General features: G+C 45.3%; 1 protein-coding gene across 2 annotated transcripts; it reads left to right on the forward strand.

The window, feature by feature from the left end:
- The first annotated feature begins 1,878 nt into the window (after positions 1-1,878).
- her9 (hairy-related 9) lies at positions 1,879-3,890 on the forward strand. Of its 2 annotated transcripts, none has more exons than XM_078557864.1 (4): positions 1,879-2,236; positions 2,445-2,540; positions 2,687-2,774; positions 2,955-3,890. In XM_078557864.1, the coding sequence occupies exons 1-4, from the start codon at positions 2,129-2,131 to the stop codon at positions 3,578-3,580; spliced, it is 918 nt and encodes a 305-aa protein (XP_078413990.1). In that variant the 5' UTR covers positions 1,879-2,128; the 3' UTR covers positions 3,581-3,890. The 2 variants fall into 2 exon arrangements, with proteins under 2 accessions (XP_078413990.1, XP_078413989.1); XM_078557863.1 differs by having other exon boundaries at positions 2,062-2,236; positions 2,958-3,890.
- The last annotated feature ends 18,323 nt before the right edge of the window (positions 3,891-22,213 follow it).

The following is a 22,213-nucleotide window of genomic DNA, read 5'->3' on the forward strand; positions in this document are numbered from 1 at the left end:
TTTAACGTTTGCTTTATATATGGCAAACGTGTCTGATTGCAACTCATCCAATTTGTTTAAATCTAAAAGCAGCCTCTAACATGATATTGCATCTTATTAAAGTGCTAAATGTTGAATTTTAAGTGTTGGAATTGTCCAGCTTCAGTTTTTTGTGCATGTTTGCAAATTGCTTTTGCAATTCCCGGTGTTGGCAAAGCGTGCGCCGCCTTTACCGCTGCAGGTCCATCATTGCACATCCCCCCTCCCCGCACATCACCTCCTTCCCTCACGTGCATTTTGCCTGGCTGGAGTCGCTGCCTCCGGAGCTGCTGAGCGGGGCGCCCGCCCGCCAGCCAGCCCGCCAGCCAGCCCGCCCGCCAGCCACGCGCCGGAGGATTGCCCGGACTCAGCCTCCCTGCTCCCTGGCTGGGGAGGCTGCGGGGACCCGGGGAGGGCACGGGCACGCTTTGCACGGCCTCTGTTTACACGGCGTGCCGCTGGAGAGCCGCTCTTGTGCGGAGTGCAGCCAGCTCCCAGGCTTGGACGACGGAGGCGGGGTTTTCCCAGGCTGCGAAGGCGCAGCCCCAACGCCGCCCTCCCGAGGCCCCGCACAAATACAAGCCAGCCCTGCTCTTAACCATTGAATCGCCGGTTGCTCCCCACCCCCCCTCCAAAACTTCATTCCCTCCTTTCGCATTTCCTGCAAGAAGAAAGTCGTGCAGCTGAATTGATTTGCGCTTGCAAAAAAATATAATCTATGCATTTACCAATTGCTCTACTGGAGCATCTAAAACCTTTGCAGATTCACAGTCTGATGGGAGCACCTAATATGCAAAACTTGCTCTCTCTCTCTCTCTCTGCAGATCCTCCCGGGGTATCTGCTGAATTATCTCCCTCCTGGTGATACAAATTTCGTTCGCTAACTTTACGGGATGCCACTTTCAAACTGCGACATAGTTTTTTTTTAAAAAAAAAAGCAATTGTGACCCCCGCTTGTTTCACTTTGCAACAAATTCATGTTACGGATTCGTGCAGCAACGCGGAGCCGCCGTACGTACAGCACAGAAACAGACCCTTCGGCCCTCCCTGTCCGTGCCGGCCCATCGGGACGATCACTTCTGCATGTTTAAGGGACGGTTCCGTCCCGACGCAATAAAATAAAGTGAACCTGGGTCGGCGGATGCAAACACCCGTTCGTGGAGCGAGGAGGGGTTTTGCAGTCACGAAATCACTCGCAGATCTACCAGCAAATTGTATAAAGGAAAAATTAGGGGCTTGCAAAATGTAACGAGCAATTCTCCCTCCCCCTCCCAAAAAAAAGTTAGCAAGCAAATGGTTAAACTGCAGAGAAGGGAGGGGGGGGGGGGGACTTTGTGCAAAGCACTTTGGCACGTGCTCCAGCTTGAGATTTAGGGGGCTGACACCGGCTGCCTCGCGCGCCGACAGATGTCACCTGTCAGCAGTGATTTAGCCTGGCCCGGGATGATTGACAGCTCCGGCTACCGGCGGCCAATGGCAGCGCGCCTGGCGCCGGGCGCCCGCCGCTCATTGGCTGCCAAGGCGGCGGCGGCAGCGGCAGCAGCAGCAGTAGCAGCAGCAGCGGGCAGCAGCCACCACCACCACCACCACTACTTCCACACCCCCCCCACCCCCCCTCCACCTCGCGTGCCGCGTGCTCGGGCCGGCCAGCTCGTGACTGACAGCTCGCGGGGGCCGCGGCCAATGGGAGCACGAGGCGGCCGTCCCCCTCCCCCCCCCCCCCCCCCCCGCGCGGGCCAATTAGCGGCGCGGCCGGCGCTGCCATTGGCTGGGGCGAGTGTGGGAAAGAATCTTGAGAAGGTTTCACACGAGCTGCGATTGGCCGCCGGGTTATAAATACAGAGATTGCTACAAGTGCCCAGGAATACAGGTTTGCTACATCAGACGGGCATTGGATAGAGCGCTGCGGATACACTCACTCTCTGTCTCTGCTAGAAACACAGAGACTGCATTCACAACCCTGTTCTTTTTGCATTGTTGTAAACTTTCCCCTCCACCACCTTCCCCCCCCCCCCCCACAAAAACCACCACCACCCCCCCCACTCCACCACGGATACAAATCTATTGCAATCCTCCTAACTTTTGAAAAGACCAAGAAGTTGTATTCAGTATGCCAGCTGACACCATGGAGAAATCTTCCATTTCCCCCACCCTTGGGTCTTCAGCAAACTCTCCGCAAACTCCGGATAAACCCAAAAGCGCAAGTGAGAACAGAAAGGTAAAAAAAAAGCCTCCAGTGCAATTTTGTTCTGTTTTTATTTTATTCTTAACTAAGCGAGAGATCTCCATGGAACTTTGAATGCGTTGATCGCAAAAGAGAAGTCGAACGTTTTATTTTTAAAAAAAAATTAATTGTTTCTTTTTTTTTCACCCCCCCCCCCTCCCCCCCACCTCCTCCTTCTCCTCCTCCCCAAAAAAAAAACCAGTCTTCCAAGCCCATCATGGAAAAACGGCGCAGGGCGAGGATCAACGAGAGTTTGAGTCAACTTAAGACTTTGATCCTGGATGCACTGAAGAAAGATGTAAGTTAGCAGCAAAAATGGGGAGTGGGGGGTGTGGGGGGGCTGGAGAAAGAAGCACTGATCAGTTTTCTGTGTTTTAAGGAAGTTGTATCGAGAACGGTAGCGTTAAGCAGGTGTTCATGCTTCAAAAACTTTTTTCATTTCAGAGTTCCAGACACTCTAAACTGGAGAAAGCGGACATCCTTGAAATGACAGTGAAACACCTTCGAAATCTCCAACGTGTACAGATGACCGGTGAGTGCAGCAAATATACTGGCTTGGCTGAGTGAGATAGCAAAACTGATTCCCCCCACTATCTCCCAATTATGTGAAAACCACAATATTTTTAAAAAATTTTCTTCTTAAACCTGTTTGTGTGTGTGTGTGTGTGGCTGCACAGTATATATTCTAATTGTTTCCTTTTTTCTAATACAGCAGCTTTAACTGCAGATCCAACGGTCCTGGGCAAATACAGAGCGGGATTTAACGAGTGCATGAACGAGGTGACTCGTTTCCTGTCCACCTGTGAAGGAGTTAACACTGATGTCCGCACCCGGCTCCTGAGCCACTTGTCTAGCTGCCTGGGCCACATGGTGGCCATGAATTACTCGCAGGCTCCAGCCAACCCTGTCTCCGTCCCTGGGGCCCACCTCAGCCAGCCTCTCCATGTCCAGCTTCCAGCCGCAGTGCCGGCCAGCGGCGGGGTCAGCATGCCGTGCAAACTGAGCCCCGCTGAAGCCGTCTCGCCCAAGGTCTACGGGGGCTTCCAGCTGGTGCCGGCCACGGACGGACACTTCGCCTTCCTGATCCCTAACCCGTCCTTCGCCTCCTCCAGCGGACAGATTACAACCGGCTCCGTTATCCCCCTCTACGCCAACGCAAACCTCCCGGTGACCGTCAGTTCGCCGGCGGGGGCCGTGAACTCCAAGCTGGGATCGCCCGTCCAGGGCATGACATCGGTGGCATTCGGGCCAAACATCCCCGGAGTTTCCCAGAGTCACAGCCCGCTGGGAGTGAGCACGGGTCCGGACAACTCCGAGTCGGTCTGGAGACCCTGGTGAACCTGAAAGGACTTTTTAAAAAAACAAAAACTCTCAAAACTGACCAGTTAAACCTGTTCCATTGTTCGGGACATTTGTACTTATTATTATAAGAGACTTATTTATTTTGGGTGTAAATAGAGTATACTTTGATTTCCATATAACTGCTTTTGAAATATTTTACTGTTTTTGAAGGGGGGGGAATATTCTTGTAATAGATTTTTGAAACCTGTTTTAATATAGGTGCCCATATACCAAAGTCTTTTTGTAAACTCGCTTTTTTTTTTTGACTTGCTTTGTTACAGAAAATAAAACATTTTATATATGTGTATCAACTGTCGCCCTTTCTAACCTTGCTGCCAATGAAAGTAGGGAGGTCAATCCCAACAGGCTCTGGATAACTTTTGGTGCTTCTTTGAAGAAAGTGAGTGGTGGGTGGGGGGTGGAATTTAAACTTCCCGCCCTCCTAGCACGCACTAGATTTTTGTAAAGAAATCATTCAGGTGAAGTTAGTTGCCCCATTTCTAGGTTTTTACTGTTACAGCAGGGTCTTGTCCCTCTTTAGGGGTCTTGAAGCAGGGATGTAGCAACGCAAAAGGGAACGCCAATAAATTTTTGAGGGGAAATCAGCGCCATCTGCCATGTACTTTTTGACAAAAGGCGTTGTTTTCCTACACCAATGCGGTGTATCCGAAGGCAGAAAATCGTAAAAGGCAGGAAATGTCTGAACATTTGTTCCAGAGAATAGATGGTCGACTAAAAAGGCGGGGAATTTATCTTCTTTCTTTACCACCAACCCTCACTTTTTTTTCCCTACCATTGAATAAAAGCAATTAAAGCCAAGTTTCAAAGAGGGGGGGGGGAGGTCTCATCGAATATGCAGCGGGCTGCACGCAGCGGTGAGTTCCATTGAAGTGCCTGGGAATGTAGTGGCGGGGTTAATAACTCCCAGCAGAATGCCACACTGAAGGGGCAGCAGTTACAAGAGCTACAGAAACCCGGCAGTGGAAGGCGACAAGTCCTGAGAACACAGTTGTTGGGGGGAGGGGGGGGGAATGCATCATTCCTCCTCTCCCACCCCCCTCCCTATATGATTGCATTCACATATAAATAGAGACGTCCAGCTCCATAAGTGCATATACACCACTGTGAATATAGGATTACCTGGAAAAACTCAGGTCCCGCACAATCAGTGGTAGGGTTATAACACTTAAATTATTAACCTCCTCTCCCACCCCCCTCCCTATATGATTGCATTCACATATAAATAGAGACGTCCAGCTCCATAAGTGCATATACACCACTGTGAATATAGGATTACCTGGAAAAACTCAGGTCCCGCACAATCAGTGGTAGGGTTATAACACTTAAATTATTAACCTTTATGAATATGACTAGGAATCTTGAAAGTTGATCAATTAAAATGCCTAAAACTACTTTAGATAACATCGCACGGATAAGAGCCAACAGTCACAGTCTTGATAGGTGGGAATAGATTAGAGATGTCACAGATATATTTCAAATAGATTCAGACAGGTTGCATGTGACGTGGTCACATTTTAACTGACACGGTCTAATATAGCTACATAGACGTTAAATTCCCAATTCTTAAATGGGGGAAAAAGGGAAGGACAATCATTTTTTTGTTTTGTTTGTTTGTTTGATCTGAACTTGTCCAGCACATTATCTCACACACAACACACAGTCAGTCTCACACGCACTGTCAGAAGTGATCTCAAGTTAGCGAGTTGGGGGGCCCTTGCGCTGGGTGACCAGAGACGGGCGCTCCTGTGCTGAGATTGCCCCGGACGGTGCGCCTGCTCCAGCGGCGTGAGGAGCGCCGTGCGCCCGACCCTCTGTCAGTCCGATTCAATTACAGCGGCCGGCTCCTGTTGCAAAACACCACCCCGAACACTCAGCCCGTTTCCAATGCAATTCGACCGCTTTTCAGAAGTCCTGCAAACTGGCATCCCCCCCCCTTTATCCTTCATTTTTAAAGAGATAAATAATTCTTACAACTTAATAAAACTGCAAATATATTTTTTCAAATTGACGTGGGAAACGCCACCCATTTTAAGGAAAATAAAATCTTTTTATCTAGAGTGACCTTTAATACATAATTAATGGAGCCACATCGACTCTTAACTAAACTTTTATAACTTTATAGTTAAACTTCCCATGTCTTGGGATTCCAAAATGTGACTCAGATTAAATGGCAAATCATGGGCATTCTCTGAGGAAATTGCAGGTAAATAAGACTGTACGTGCGTCCAAATTTTGTGCTCATCCCAAATTCACTCTCGCCCCACATGCTCCGAGGTTTTAAGTGCTGAAATCCCCCAAAATACAGCTTATTTATGAAGGTGGTTCCGCCAGCAGCGGCGAAATTCGACATTTTCTCTTTAAATGCTAGGGGAGAAAGAACGAGAAGAGGAGCTTGGAGGGAGAGTGTGTGTGTGTGTGTGTGTGTGTGTGTTGGGAAGAAAAAAAAAAATTTGGCAGAGTTTTTCCCTCGCGGCCAAAGTGCGTTTTCAAGTTTGTACTCGGAGCTCTTGGCAAGGGCTGAATAGCCCCCACATGACACGGGAGAGCTGAGAGGTCGTGAGAACAGAGCGAACCCTGGCTGCTCGGCAAGCGGCCGCAGTGCGCGTGTGCATTGCCTGCCAGGCGGCCCAGACACAGGCAGGAACATCAACAAGGACCAGACAGCAACAAGGCGATAAGGCAGCAGCCAGCCAGCTAGCCAAAAAAACCCTCCGCTGACAAGCAGCCTGGGCGAGAGGCAGCAACAAAAACAGGGGCATAGCAGAGAGCCAGACCACAATCAGGAACCATTGAAGGGGGTGGGTGGTGGGGGGGGAACAGGAGGAGGCCATTCAGCCCATCCAGACTATTCCAGCTCTCCAGCCAGTCCCATTCCATTCCACACCCCTTCCCCGCTCTCTCCCCGTAGCTCTGCAAATTTTATTCCCCATCCTGTGCCCATCCCAATTTCCTTCTGAAATCACTCATCGTCTCCGCTCCCACCAGCCTGGTGGGCAGTGAGTTCCAGCTCATAAGCACTTAACTGTGTTAAAAAAAAAGTGCTTCCTTACATTCCCCCTGCATATCTTACCTTAAATCTGTCTCCCCTCCTCCTTAGGCCATCAGCTTTTCTTTGTCTAGCTGTGGCTCAGTTCATAGCACCCTCGCCTTTGAATCAGAGGGTTGTGGGTTCATGTCCCACTCCCGGAAACCAAGAAACTGTGATTGTACTCGAAAGAGTTGCAATCTGTGACTGTTGATAACTCGAAAGATTTTTTTTTTTCTTTGTCTACCTCGTCTAAACCTGTCATAACTTTGTGCATCTCCATCAGATCTCCCCTCAATCCCCTTTGCTCCAAGGAGAATAACCCCAGCTTCTCCAACCTAACCTTGTAGCTAAAATCCCTCATCTCTGGAACCCTTCTGGTAAATCTCCTCTGCACCCTCTCAAGGACCCTTAATGGTCAATAGGCAATGACAAAGTGAAAGGTAGCAAACAGCAGCAGTGTCAGTTCAGACTAAAGGTCATCGACCTGAAACGTTCACTCATGTTTCTCTCTCCACAGATGCTGCCTGACCTGCTGAGTATTTCCGGCATTTTCTGTTCCTATTTCGGATTTCCAGCCTCTGTGACATTTTGATTTTGTGGCAATAAGATGCAGCCTGACAGCAACAGCAAAAGGCAACAGTAACTTGCATTGGCGTAGCGCCCTTGTGTAGGAACATGCCCACAGGAGCGTAATCAGACACAAATTGAGACAGCCATGGGAGGAGGGGTTAGGACAGGAGACGAAAAGCATGGTCAAACAGGTAGGTTTTGTGTTGCATCATGGAGACATGGGGAAATGAAGAGGTTTGAGAGGAAATCCAAGAACCTAGACTGCTGGTACATGGCCGGCAACAAAATGAGTGATGTGCAAGAGGCAGGAGGAACACAGAGTTCCAGGGGTGGGGATGTGGGTGTTGTAGGGCTAGAGGAGGTGACAGAGATAGGAAGGGAGGAGGCAGCTGTTGAGGGATGTGAACACAATAAAATAATTTAAAAATTGAGGCATTGTTCGACCAATATAGTTCAGCGAGCACAGGGATGATGTGCAAGCCAGGCTAGGGAAATTGGAGTTTTGGATGAGTTCAAGTTTACAGAGGGTGGAAGAGGGGAGTCCATCCACGAGAGCATTGGGATAACCACACCCGGAGGTAACAGGAGGTACAATGAGGTAGTTAGCAGCAGATAGGCAGAGAGGGGCAGAGATGAGAGATACCGCAGAGGTGAAAGCAATTGGTCCTGATGATGAAGTCAAGATAGAGACAGAATCTCAGGAAGGGGGTTGGAATCGATGACTGGAGTTTGTAGCGGGGGCTGAAGACAATCTCCTGCACCCCACCTCCCCCCACCCCAATGTATAATTGGAGGAAATTTCAGGTCATCCCACACTGGATGTGGACCATGCAGGCTGACAACAGGAGGGGTTCAGAGAGGTAGCGATGAGACAGAGCTGGGTATTTTAGTATACTACATGTGGAAGGTTCCAAGACAGCAACAAGCAGCCAGTAATTATACACTGAAAAGGAGCAACTTGCAATTAGCAGGCCACAACAATATGAAAGGCAACTGAAAGCCAGTAGCCAGACAGAAACATGATGAAAGCTACCAGCTGTCTGAATGTACTAACTTTTTACACTACACCATTATTGAGCCACGTGTACACAATTAGTGAGATTTTGTTGCAGTTTAATAGGCAGCTGTGATACTCCCAGACCTAGTCTCGGCTAATGAGAGGTGAGATTTTTTCTTGAATTTTTCATTTCAATTAAACTGTATCAGAAAATTCCTCACCTTCACTTTATCAGACAGTATTTCTAGTGGGGAAAGTGTTCTATGGTTGGAATTCTTCTCACTGTATGAGCAATTGAATTTCCTTTTTTTTTGGGCTTTCTCCTGAAGGTTTTGTCCTTAAATTGGGACACAGTTCCCAAAGGTTCCAGTTATCCTCAACAATCTCACCCAAGTATTAATTAGAGTCATTATGGCACAGAAGGAGGCATATTATAGACTGGTACATTCCAAGGTCCATGACCACATGCTGAGGGATGCACTAAAGCTTGGAGCAGCTGCCACAGAGGTGCAATAGTGAAAAGCCAGAGCGTAAGGTTCTCCTGCCATACTACACCAAGGAGCTCAAAACTGGAGGTGGTGGTGTAGAGGTAATGTAACTGGTCTAGTAATCCAGTGGCCTAGGCTAAATCTCTGGGGGCATGGGTTCAAATCCCACCATGGCAGCTGGTGGAATTTAAATTCAATCAATAAATCTGGAAAAACTAGTCTTGGTAATGGTGACCAGGAAGGAAATCTGTCCCATCCTTACCTGGTTTGGCTTAAGTGTGACTCCAGACTCCTAACTGCAATAGTGTAGCAAACCAGTAGGTTTAAGGGCAATTAGGGATGGGTAACAAATGCTGGCCTTGTGAGTAATTCCCATGAAAGGAAAAAAAAGCCTTTGGGCTGTATGATGAATGTTATAAATATAGTGAGTAACATACAGTATTGTAATGAAACTGATTTGTTTTGCACTTTATGCAATGTCAACTTTGAATAGTCATGTAATATATCTTATTAATTTTATGAATAAAGTTTATTTTTGGGAACAAAAATCAAGCTTCACCAAGACCCAAGTGCGATTGGTCTATTTGGTGACAATGGACAGCAGCGGTTCAAGAAGGCAGCTCACCACCACCTTCTCAAAGGCAATTCGGAATAGGCAATAAATGCTGGCCTAGACAGTGAAGTCCACATCCCGTGAATGAAAAAAAAAATGGCTGTACTTTGCACCACTGTCATAACAACTAAATTATACTACCAATTTGTCCCTGATGGCTGACACTTAGAAATGTGAAGTCCACATCCCGTGAATGAAATAAAAAATGGCTGTACTTTGCACCACTGTCATAACAACTAAATTATACTACCAATTTGTCCCTGATGGCTGACACTTAGAAATGTGTAGCTATCTCTGTGACCGGACAGTCCACATGATGCTATCACTTTGCACTGTCAAAAGTGAATACACACAAAATATAGGAATTCCACTAACTTCACCATTCCAATCACAACTCTAATGGAAAAGTTTTTCCCACCAACACGAGTGGACGATGAAGTAATTGAGAACCCATGCCTAGTGATCGCTAAGACAGTTATTTTTGAAACAGCATGCATATAAATTATTATGCAAACCGTGAAATCATCGAGAACATGAAACCTGTCTTTTTGGGGCAAAGAGTTACTGACTGGATATTTCCTGCCGTTAGGGGGACTATCAAATGTAATTTAAAAAGATTAGAGACTAAGTGTCTAAAATTCTATATCTTTTTGCAAAAATATACTTTATTCAAAAAGAAATATCTAAAAGCACATTACAAAATATATTTCCACAGAGTGTGTTGCACTTTGAGGTACCTCAAAACAATGGTATTAACTATATACATCCAAGAACAAGCCTACATCCCAAGGGCTCCTACACCATTGCCAGCCCCTTGGCATACTATGGCTGACACTGGTCTTTCCCCATAGTGCCTTCGCGGTGTGCCAAGCTTGACTGTGTCCCTCAAGCATGTAGCCCTGGACCTTGGAATGTGCCACTCAGTCAGGGACAACTCTTTGCGCTGGAAGACCAGCAGGTTTTGGGCAGACCGAAGAGCATCTTTCACCGAGTTGATGATCCTCCAGCTGCAGTTGAGGTAATGGGGAGAACAACCTTAGAATTCTACAAAATCAATGAATTCTCCAGGTAAAACCTCCATAGGTTAACTCCTAGTTAAACAGGAGCTGACACCATCTGCCTCACCTCTGCTACACTGGCAGAGATTAGCACAGTGGAAAATTAACACAATAACTGCCGAAAAGTAAGAATTAGACTAAAATTAGCAACATCTTTTAGTTTTGCTGATTATTATTTAACAATATCTTCAAGTTGCGCTTTGGGCAATTTCGCCTCACCAGATTGGAGAAGGTCCCTGATAACAGTACAAGACTTTTTGAGGTACATGTAAGTGAGCAGCTGTTGGGACAGAAGACGTGATCTAGAAGTTCAATTCTCGAACTCTCTCCTCCACCAGCATTGAAATGGCCTGAATTCTTTTTTGAAGAATAAAGGAAATTTGAAAATTGGCACTGAGCTCAAATTTAAGATGCGATTATTTTCATCCAGTTTAAAATCCCCATCATATGTTACCACATCAAACAACACCATAATCATTTATTGTAAAAACAGACGCGTATTTTCGACGGGGAACTGTCTGGATGAAACTTAAAGGATGAATTGGTTTTATTTTTTTAAGAAGAACAGACCGAATTAACTCATCAAGATGGTAAAGTGGGGTGAACATTGTCGGACGGAGTTTCGTTCTTCTGCTTCGAAACTTGTTCCCATTATTACAGGGAGAAAGGCTGATTTACTCTCATATGGGGGGTTAGGGTCTTTGACTTTTTGGTCAATCGACCAAAGCAACCAGGATAGGGAGGGCATCAGTTTCCCCTCTGTTGTTAAATCTCTTGGCTCCAGCAGCCAGTCACAACGTGGTCAATTGCAGGAGGTGCAAACGCTCCTATTTCAGTCTAATTAAAAGATTTATTTACATAGACACTGGATGGTCGCTAAACGGCTTCAATCCAATTTATTTTGACCCTCTTTGCATTAAATATTTGACACCTTTCAACAGGTGCAAGAATCATTTGGAAGTTTGCAATTCATTTGCAAACTAGCGAGGTAAACTGCAATCTGCATATTAGCTGAAAGCAGCCTTGTACTGGGGAGGAGGAGCCAGTGGCTGTTAAAGTGCTGAACTTGGAGTATCCTGATTAAGATCATTTCGCTCAAGTCCTTACGGGCGCTATTGAAGATTATCGAGCTATTTTGTGCGCGTATGTGTGTGTGTGAATGTTTGTAGGGTTCACCTAGCACTGCGTGGATGTTTGGGATGCAGAATGGGTTCCTCATACTTCAACAGCAATTATAATGCTTTTTTTTGCAGACTGCTGTGCGCCGCATTTAAAGGTAAAAATTGGAAAGAGGATTAGACAATGCATTGCTTGTTTGTTTTTTCGAATGACAATAAAAGAGAGAGAGATGGGGGCGGTGCTGGGGGAGAAACCTGTCCCTGATTTAATGCTTGATAACGGATTAGAATCGCTGGGGCCACGGATAGTGTAAATGAGCACAGGGACTAGGCGGAAATATTTAGCCCATAGGGGAACACCTTTTGGGAATACCCTCTGGGCTTCTATTGTCTTCAGGAGAGAGGTGAGACAACCCAAGGTGTGAGGATATTAACAGTTGCTCTCTGCTCTGCAGGCTAGAATGGCCAGTACCCTCAATCTCTCCGACCTGATGTAGAAAAAAGCACACATAAGGAGCAATAAACAACCCCCGTGGATTTCTTTGCCGTATTCGAAGCGGTAGTGAACGATTGAAGAAGGATATTAAAGTTTAAAAACAGCAATCCTTGACATATCCCGCGCTGCCCGGGAAGAGCGGAGTTATATCTCATCGATTTTATAAATAAAAAGGATCTGAACAAATATCCATGTAGGCGATATGACAGACCCACCAGTTTACAGCACTGACTCACTGGGTCTCCCTGAGCTCAGATAGGGGGAGGAATTAAACAAAAATGCAGGCGTAACTTTTAATTGGATGATAATTAATTTATTAGAATCTCTGAAAAGTAAGGAAACTAATCTATTTTATGATTCTAACCTTGAGACTAGTTACGAATAATTCCGTACACTATTTTGGAAACGTGTGTATTGCAATGCTCTCTGCCTATTTCACCGTGAGCTATATCTTCTGCCTTTGTCCCGCTCATTAAACAGATCAAGGTTTTTTTTTTCATTTTCATGTACTATTTTCTATTATTTAAATAAATGTTTTTAAAAGTGAAGTTGTAAACTCCAAAATGAAGACTGGAGAGGTATTAATTATTGAAACTGGGAGCATGTCCACCCCATCATGTTATTAATAAGTTGGCAATGCTCACAGTCACTGTCTGACTTCTAGAGATGTATTTTTCTGGTGCCTGAGTTTGGGAGAGAAAACCCATTGCCTCCACAAAGCCACCTGCCCAGCAAATGATGAACTCGTGTCACCTTCAGCTGCCCAGGAAGATACCAGGCTAGGGTCGCCAACCCTCCAGAATTGGCCTGGAGCCTCCGGGAATTGAAGATCAATCTCCAGGACATTGCTGTGTGCAGCCCTGGAGAAAAATTAGGCCGAACAGCCTAATTTCTGCTCCTATGTCTTATGGTCTTATAAATAGGTTCTTGATTGGTGAGGGGAGAAGGTGGGAGAATGGGGTTGAGAAACTTATCAGCCATGATTGAATGGCGGAGCAGACTCGATGGGCCGAATGGCCTAATTTCTGCTCGTATGTCTTATGGTCTTAAAATCATCAGGACATTAATAAAGATTGTGTTTTTTTAAAAAAATTTCTTTGAACTTTTTTACCCAGAGGGTGGTGACGGTCTGGAATGTGCTGCCTGGGAGGGTGGTGGAGGCGGGTCGCCTCACATCCTTTAAAAAGTACCTGGATGAGCACTTGGCACGTCATAACATTCAAGGCTATGGTACAAGTGCTGGTAAATGGGGTTAGGTAGGTAGGTCTGGTATTTCTCTTCTGCACTGTGAGATTCTGCGATTTCTCTTTACTGGACGTAAAAATATTGAATATTTGGGGGCGCCAGGGGAGTGGTGGAGGTGGGAGAAGGCAGTTTGGCTGACAGTCAAGCATCATCCAATTGGGTAATGAGTCTTTTTGCCTTAGGAAGGCAGTGCGTCACAATGATGGATGTGTTGGCCGACTAATGGCTGGAGTGTGGGGGCAAGTCATGTGATGAAACCTCCAAGACTACATTTAATCTCAGTTGGCAATGCTAGTTACCATCTCATTGGCTATCTCAGGAAGGTAAGTTGTTGAGATGCTATCATTGGCCTCAGTAAGGCCTTGCATTTATATACAGCTTTCATAGCCTTTAGATGTACCCCAAGCACTTTACAGCCAATGAAGTACTGTGCTTTTTTTATTCCTGAAGTGTAGTCACGGTTGTAATGTAGGAAATTCTGCAGCCAACTTTTGTACAGCAGGCTCCCACAAACAGCAAATAAATAATGACACGATAATTTGTTTTAGTGATATTAGCTGAAGAATAAATATTGGAGATAAATATTTGAGATGTACAAATATTGTACATATATGGAATAAATATTTGAGATGTACAAAATCGTGAGGAGCCTGGATAGAGTGGATAAGAAGGGCCTATTTACCTTAGCAGAGAGGATATTGACTAGGGGGCATAGATTTAAAGTGATTGGAAGAAGGATTGGAGGGGAGATGAGGAAAAACCTTTTCATCCAGAGAGTGATAGGGGTCTGGAACTCACTGTCTGAAAGGGTAGTAGAGGTAGAAACCCTCAACTCATTTAAAAGGTGTCTGGATGTGCACCTCAAGTGCCGTAACCTGCAGGGCTACGGACCAAATGCTGGGAAGTGGGATTAGGCTGGGTGGCTCGTTTCTCAGCCAGCACAGACACGATGGGCCAAGTGGCCTCTTTCTGTGCCGTAAACTTTCTACGATTAGCCAGGACACCGGGGATAATTCTCTGGCTCTTCCTCAAACAATGCTACCATGGGATCTTTTACATTCATCCAAGAGGACCTCCATTTAGTATCTCATCCAAAAGGTGGCACCTGTTACAGCCCAGTGCTTGGTCAGCACTGCACTGGGCTGGAGTGCCTGCCTAGATTATGTGCTGAAGTGTCCGGAGTAGGAAGTGAACCCACCACCTTCTGACTCACCAAACCAAGGCTGATATCATGGACACGAGAAGAACAAATGAACAAGAGTTTGCTCCTCTCCTGCTGATTGTCCAGTGGCTCCTTGCTGAAAAATTAGTGTGAGATTAGTGTGAGTGGGCATCATCATTTTCCCCATGGCTGTGATCTGCGTGCGCTCACTGTCTAGACCCAAACATGTTGAACAGCCACTTGAACTGTAAGGCTATTGGAGCCCAGGACCGAGAAAGGGCAGCAGCATCCTCAGGGGAGAGTGGGGTAGGGAATTAAAATAAAAGTTTGTTGTACTTTTTTTCATTTTTACCCAAACACAGAACAGGTTTTACACAAATCACCACAATGCATGGTGTGAATATGTTAGCATTTATCACGGGAATCGTATGTAGCTTTTCTTCATTATTCTCCACTCACCAAGGCTCCTTAGACAGCACCTTCCAAATCCCATGACCACTGCCATCTAGAAGGACAAGAAGCAGCAGATAGATGGGAACGCCGCCACCTGGAAGTTCCCCTCCAAGTCACTCACCATCCTGATTTGGAAATATATCACCATTCCTTCACTGTCACTGGATTAAAATCCTGGAACTCTCTCCCTAACAACACTGTGTGTGTACCTATACCATAGGGGCTGCAGCGGTTCAAGTGACTCACCACCACCTCCTCAAGGGCAAATAGGGGTGGGCAATAAATGCTGGCCCAGCCCGCGAAATCCAAACCACGTGAATGAATTTTTTAAAAGTCTGAACAACAAAAGCTCAGTCGAGCCAGGAAGTCAATTGTCCCTTTTAAACATTTCTGTGGCATCAGGGTGGGCTGCATTGTCAAGTAATTGCATGATGTATTTAGTAAAACTGATGGGCAGATGCTAACAGGTGATGCTAGGATGAGTAATTCACTGCAAGTCCTGTGGAGTGGGACATTCTCACAGTCTGGCCACAAAGCTCATATCTCCTGCCTCAAGTAGCAAGTCTGACCCCCTCCCCAGGAATCACAGACATTGCATTTACATATTTTGCATTGCTAAATTTTATGCAGCTCTTGTCTGCTCAGGTGTGCAGGTTATGGTTGTGACGTGGTTCTCTACGCAGTAGCAGACCTTGGCCTCTTGCACAAGCTGATTCTCATGGTTGAGTATCGGCTATTTCATTACTAGTGTGGGGAGTTTGCCGTGTATGGGATTGGCTGCTGCGCTCCTACAATACAACAGTGAGTACACATTAAAAGCATTTCATTGGCTGTAAAGCACTTTGAGCCATCCTGAGGTTGTGAAAGGTGCTTTGGGGAGATCTGAAATGAAAAGCTAGTCTCAGTTTCACGGTCACCATTACTATCATTGATTGTCGCAAAAATCCATCTGGTTCAATAATGTCCTTTGGGGAAGGAAATCTGCCATCCTTACCTGGTCTGGCCTACATCTGACTCCAGACCCACAGCAGTATGGTTGACTCTTAACAGCCCCCTGAAATGTCCTAACAAGCCACCCAGTTCAAGAGCAATTAGGGATGGGTAACAAATGCTGGCCTTGTCAGTGACACACGCGTCCCACGAAAGAGTTTCTAAAAAAAATGCCAAGTCCTTTTTCGAGCTAGCAGGTGCTCACTGGAGTTCCCTTGAACCACAGACAAGCTGCAAGGTGACTTCACAGCTGAACTTAATACATGCCCTTTAATCCTAACATCCTTATATCCATTTCAATATAGAGCTGAAGGGGCATCATCTTACCTGTTCACAGACCACGTGTTGTACACACTAAGCACCAAATTAGTGACACAAGGGAGATAACATAATCATAAAGCTCTGTTGGGTTATGTGCCTCCCCCCCATCAAATGAAGCTGTAAGATCTCAAATGAATATTCCAAGCTGCATTATCTGAGTTACTTCACTGCAAAATGTCATTGAGTTAGATGTGGCTGTGCCATATGCATTAATCAATTAACGGATGTTTCAAATGAAATAAATAAGCACTTGGCCATTCTTTGGGTGTTGTTTCTAAAGGAAACTTATGTCCTTTTAGTTGAATTTGCCTCTACAGAAGGTGACCCGATCTGTACCTTTCAGGAAGGAAGTGATCTGAGTTTTGTGCTTTTGTTGAATCTTCGCTTAAGTGTGATGAATTTGGGAGTTGGCATCTCGCTGCAGGGTTTTTTTAACGTGTGAAAACTTTCAAGGGTTAGAGTGACTGAGTACAAGGAGCAATGCCAACCATCACCTTGGTAAAAGATGCTCTTTGGTCAGCCCAAATCTTGCTGGTCTTCCAGGGCAAAGAATTGTGGACAACCGAGTGTTGCAGACTGGCACATTCCAAGGTCCGTGACTACATGCTGAGGGACGCATTAAAGCTTGGGGAAGCCTCCACAAAGACCCAATGGGGAAAGGCTACTGTCTAAGGTCCTCCCACCAAAATACGCCAAGGGGCTGGAAACTGTAAAACCCCTCAGGTTGTACGCACAGGAGAGTGCATGAAATGTAAATGTATACTGCAAATATAATCTGTATGTCGTGAGGCACCTCATTCACTGTATTGAAAGAAACTGATCTGTATTACACTACATGTAATGTCAAATTTGAACTGTTATGTTCTTCCACAAATTTTATGAATAAAATATATTTTTAGGGGCACAAACAAGGAACAATGCAAAAGAGGACTTGCTGAATTAATACCATTTGTTCAAAGCCTTGCCCTTTCAGATTCCTGTTGGCGGGGAATTGGATTAAGACTGTTCAGACTCACCTGACACTAGATCTTCACAGCCAGGGGAAGAGAAGGCCTGCATCCTATCTGCCTGGGTTGCATTTGTCGGATGTCCCAGAAGTGAAAGGGCAGCGTGATAACTAATGGTGCCAACCAGGCCACAGCTTTAATTAGACTTGAAGAAATAAAGCTGGAGAGATTTGGAATTAAAAGGGCAGAAAATACTCGACACGCTCAGCAGGACCCTCTGAGGGAATGCCTTACCAGAGGGAAGTAGGATATACCGATGGACTTTTCAGCTGGCCACCTGTTTCTCCTCCCAGACACTCACTTAAGCACATTCTGGAGATGACAATCACATCCATTTTTATTGGGCTGTAAATTTGTACTGGTTATTTATAAACATGGTTTAATCTTTCATAGTGTTCAGCAGCTCCATATGTTTTTTTTAACCCCCCCCCTTTATTTTGGGAAATTAGAAATTGTGTTAACCCTGAGACAGTTGTATTGGGGTTTATAGGCATAGATTTAAATCTATGTGGAGGCTTCCAGTTGATTTGTTGGTTTTGTTTTTGTTTGTGTGTGTGTGTGTGTGTGTGTGTGTCTGTGTCTGTGGTGTGTCTGTGTGTTGGTGTTGTGTCTGTGTGTGTTTGAGTGAGTTTTTATCCTTAATGAAGATCTTTCCTTCCCTGTATAATTGTTTTATTAAAATAATGTAGAAGAGAGAAGAACTTGCGTTAATGCACGTTACTCTTGAAGTGCAATGAGATGAATACTCAGCCGGTTTTATGTTGGTGGTGTTGCTAAGGCAGGAATGTTGGCCAGGACAGTTCCCTGCTCCTCCTTGAATAGTACCATCCAGAACAGGCAGACAAGATTTGGGTCTCACCAGAAGGATGATATCTTCAATAATACAGCTTCCCCCCCCCCTCCACCCCCACTCCCCAAACCCCCAAGCACTGCATGGAAGCATCAGCCTAGACTGGCTGCTCAAACTCTGCAGTGGGATTTGAACCCACATGTTTTTGATTTGGAGATGAAGATGGGACCAAGTGAACCAAGATAATCTATCAGTTATCAAGAGAGGCTGAAGTTCCAGAATTCGAGATTAAATCGCTAATCTCACTCAGAAACTGCCTGATGTGTGAAATAGAAAATGCCATACTTAAACTCTCAGTGAATTTTAGACGATGGCACAGCGTTGGAACAGTGGAAGCTTTGCTCTGTGTCAATTGTACGATATAGATGTTATTTAGTGGCTGAAGATGTCTGATATAGTGTTAAGCTAAAGAGGTGGAAGAGCCCAGACTTAAAGTGCATTAGTTTGTTCCAAACCAGCTAAATGTGCATTGTGACTTTTTTGGGGGTAAATTTAATGCCTCCACCCCTCCTTAGTCAGTGGAAACTGAGTCAGTTGAAATGGAGCAGGTGATTTTTTTTAATGGCTATCCCGCCATGATCTGGCTGATTGCAATTTTAACTCACAGCCGGCAAGGACCATAACCTGAAGTTGGTCAGGTCCTTCTTTAACTATACCAAATTGGGCTCGGATGCCAGTGAGGTCTGACTACAATCTTAATGCGTATTCTAAATGGAGGAGCAGCAGTGGGCTTCTCCATCAGGGTAAGTTTTGAAAGTTTTCAGTTATGTGGAGAAAGTAGTGAAGGCAATGGGGAGATTTGATAGAGAATAGGGATGACCTCTCCGAGTCCCAGATTGAAACCTTTGGGCTCCCCTGCCCATGGGCATCTCCCCTTCCCCCACCTCTGTCGCCACACAAAACCGCACCCCACCCTGCACCTCCCCCCACTTCAATCCATGTATCCTTCTGCCAGGGATCATTCCGTCCATTCCCTGTTCCCAAATATTCCCTCCTGCCCATTAACCAGACACAGTATTTCCTGCTGGCATTTCAATTTACATTATGGAAATGGGGCCTGAGAGCTAAAATCTCGTTAGGCCTTAGGCAACGCCTGCATGCGAGTTTGCCACTCACCCCAACCCATTTTACCCCCAAAATTGCTCCACCAACACCCACCCCCACCCCCCAACTCCACCAAACCCACTGCCCACCACTTGTCTCTTTTGCAATATCAGGAAATCATTTGTCCTGCTTCACATGTAGCTACCAACTCACTTCAGTGAAGAGTCGGAGCCATTTTGAACAGACGATCCTGACGGTTGCTGAGCTACTGAGCATGCAGACAAGTGGCATGATATGATGCCCAGGGAATGAATTCCAATTTATAATTCCACAACCAGCAGAAGCTTTATCTTGGAGGGGGGAGGGGGTATTCATTGGCCCAGCATTGAGAGCAGCTCCACACACATGAACTGCAAAGGAACATTCAGCGTGAAGTATTGTAGTGAGGGGTTGTATTTATTTGTTTTTTAATATGAGGTTGTAGTACAGTTCCATCTCTTGCGCCAAGCAAAACGCTCCCTTGGGACTGTAGCATCACTGAATATACCATAAGGTGCATTTTTATGCCATTGCCTTTATTTGATTGCTCTACATTTTTGACCTTTCATAAACATTTTAATTTTATTTGCCTGTTTTTTTTCAATCCCTCTCACAAAAGCACCAGTTGCTTGCTGGAATCTAGTTCAGTAGCCATCAGGCTTCTTTTGGGAATCCTTCATGTGTGATGCCTTGATGCCAAGGCTATTTAAACTCATGACAGCATCACAGCTTAACCTAATGCTGTCTCAGAATCATACAGCACCAAAGGAGGCCATTCTGCCCATTGCACCTATGTTGGCTTGTTGAAAGCACTATCCACCACAGTGACCACCACACCCCCACAACTCAATCCCTATCACCTTGAAGCATTTTGTCCTCTTTAAGTATGTATTCAATTCCCGTTCTAAAGTTACTGTTGAATCTGCTTCCACCAGCCCTTCAGGCAAAACAGTCTTGATCATAACAACTCACTGTGTGTAAAAAAAATTCTCCTCATCTCCCTCTGGTTCTTTTACCCAATATTTTAAGTCCAAGCAGCCATATTTTAAGAAGGGTGTGAAGGTGTTAGAGAGATTGCAGAAAAGATTCATGAAAATGGTTCCAGGATTGAGGAACTTCAATTACACAAAAAGGTTGGAGAAGTTGGGACTGTTCTCCTTGGAGATGAGAAGGCTAAGAGGAGATTTGATTCGAGGTGCTCAAAATCATGAGGAGTCTGGACAGAGTAGAGAGGGTGAAACTGTTCCCATTGGTGAAAAGATTGAGAACCAGAGGGCACGGTTTTAAGGTAATTGGCAAGCGGCAATGGTGACATGAGGAAAAACTTTTCCTTGCAGTGAGTGGTTAGAAGTTGGAATGCACTGCCTGAGAGTGTGGTGGAGGCAGGTTCAATCGAGACGCTCAAGAGGGAATTGGATCATTTTCTAAAAGGGAAAATTTGCCAGGCTATGAAGAAAAGGCAAAGGAGTGGCACGAGGTGAATTGTTCCTTCAGAAAAATGAGCACAGAAACAGCAAGCCAAATAGCTTCCATTTAGTGTTGCTGTGCCCTCTTGGTACTGACCCTCCTTCCAGTCGGAACAGTTTCTCCTGCTTTATTCTAACAAGAACCTTCATTATTTTAAATGCCTCAATTAAATCTCCCCACAACCTTCTCTAGTTCATTGAAGCCTCTTCCAATGTCCTCCCCACATGCATTCATCCATGTATTCCTCGTCATTGTCACTGTTAGTATACTGATGTCTGTGGGGTAGAAACTGGTAGATACCATGTTCATTATTTGTTGGTGGGGGGGGTGGTGGTTTAACGGGCAAAGACAGCCAATTTTTCACTGGGACAGTCTGCATTCAACTGGCACTAGAACAGGCCTAAAGCAAGTGTTAGGTACCATGAATATTTAAATTGGAGACTGGACGCATGTTAAACGATCCCCGACCTAAATTATTTAGTGATGAGAGGGTTAAGCGACGCACCTATCCTATTCATGATTTTTCAGTAGCCACTTGAGATTAGCCAACGAGAGATGAGCGATTAAAAAATTAGTCTCAAAAACCAATGGAGAGCAAGAAAGAGCAGGATTGCATCGCTGCTTCTCAAGGTATTATATTAAGACACCCCTCCCCTTACCAGCGTGTCTGCCTTCCCTGTAGACTGCTGTAACAGTTTCCCCTTCCAACAGCAGCAATATCAAAACATCACAGCCCATTGCATTGGCCCCCGTTTTATTCTCATCTCCTTGTATCTGAAGTATGACTCAGATTCAATGCCTGATACCAGGGGTTAACTAAACACACCACTTGCATGAATTTTATTTTTCCTTTTCCCTCGGCTCGAGTGAGTTGTGCAAGTTCTTGGCCAGGTCAGTGAGTGGAGTTCCATGATGGGGAGGCAAAATATTCCAGATCTGGGAGGGATGGAACAACTGATAGAGCGCAGCTTGAATCACACCTTATGCAAAGGGATTTAAGGAAGCCAGAGGAAGTTTGTAGCCTAGCCTGCTCTTGCCTCCCACCTCGAGTGTGGTGCGTGGGGGTGAGTGCTAATGTCTAAGGAACAACAGACAATTATTAAATTCTTTTATAGTCCCAGCTTTGTTTTTAAACTTTAAAGCACTCTGGCAGCTGTAGTTATGTTGAAATAAGACAGAAAATGTCATAAAACTGCAAACAAAACACTGTGATTTGATATCTCGAGGAATAGAATTCAAAAGCTGGGAAGGTTTATTAAACTATTATCGAGCCTTACTTAGACCACACTGACAGCACTGGTTCTGGTTTCTATATCACAAAAAGGATATGGAAACTTTGAAGAAAATGCAAAGAAGGTTTACAAGGATAATACCAAATCTGAAAGTAAAGGTTTAATAGGGTATATGATTCTTTTCTCTAGGAAAGAGAAGCCTGAGAGATGATCTTAAGATTATGAAGGGATTCAACAGGCTAGACTTGAGAAGATGTTTTCACTAGTTGGGGTATCCAAAACTAGGGGCTAGAAATGTTTAAGATAGTCCCTAATAAATTCAATAAGGAATTCAGGAGAAGCGTCATTACCCAGAGAATGGTGAGAATGTGGAGCCCCCTGCCACATGGAGGTGAGTAGCATGGATGCATTTATGGGGAGGCTAGATAAAC

The sequence above is a fragment of the Cetorhinus maximus genome, chromosome 15 (assembly GCF_964194155.1).
Source record: "Cetorhinus maximus chromosome 15, sCetMax3.hap1.1, whole genome shotgun sequence".
Classification (NCBI taxonomy): Eukaryota; Metazoa; Chordata; class Chondrichthyes; order Lamniformes; family Cetorhinidae; genus Cetorhinus; species Cetorhinus maximus.

Excerpts from the sequence above, each read along its gene's own strand:
- her9 (XM_078557864.1), top strand. The coding sequence starts at position 2,129 with ATGCCAGCTGACACCATGGAGAAATCTTCCATTTCCCCCACCCTTGGG. Across the intron at positions 2,237-2,444 it reads GCGCAAGTGAGAACAGAAAG|TCTTCCAAGCCCATCATGGA; the intron begins GTAAAAAAAAAG and ends AAAAAAAACCAG. Across the intron at positions 2,775-2,954 it reads CCAACGTGTACAGATGACCG|CAGCTTTAACTGCAGATCCA; the intron begins GTGAGTGCAGCA and ends TTTCTAATACAG.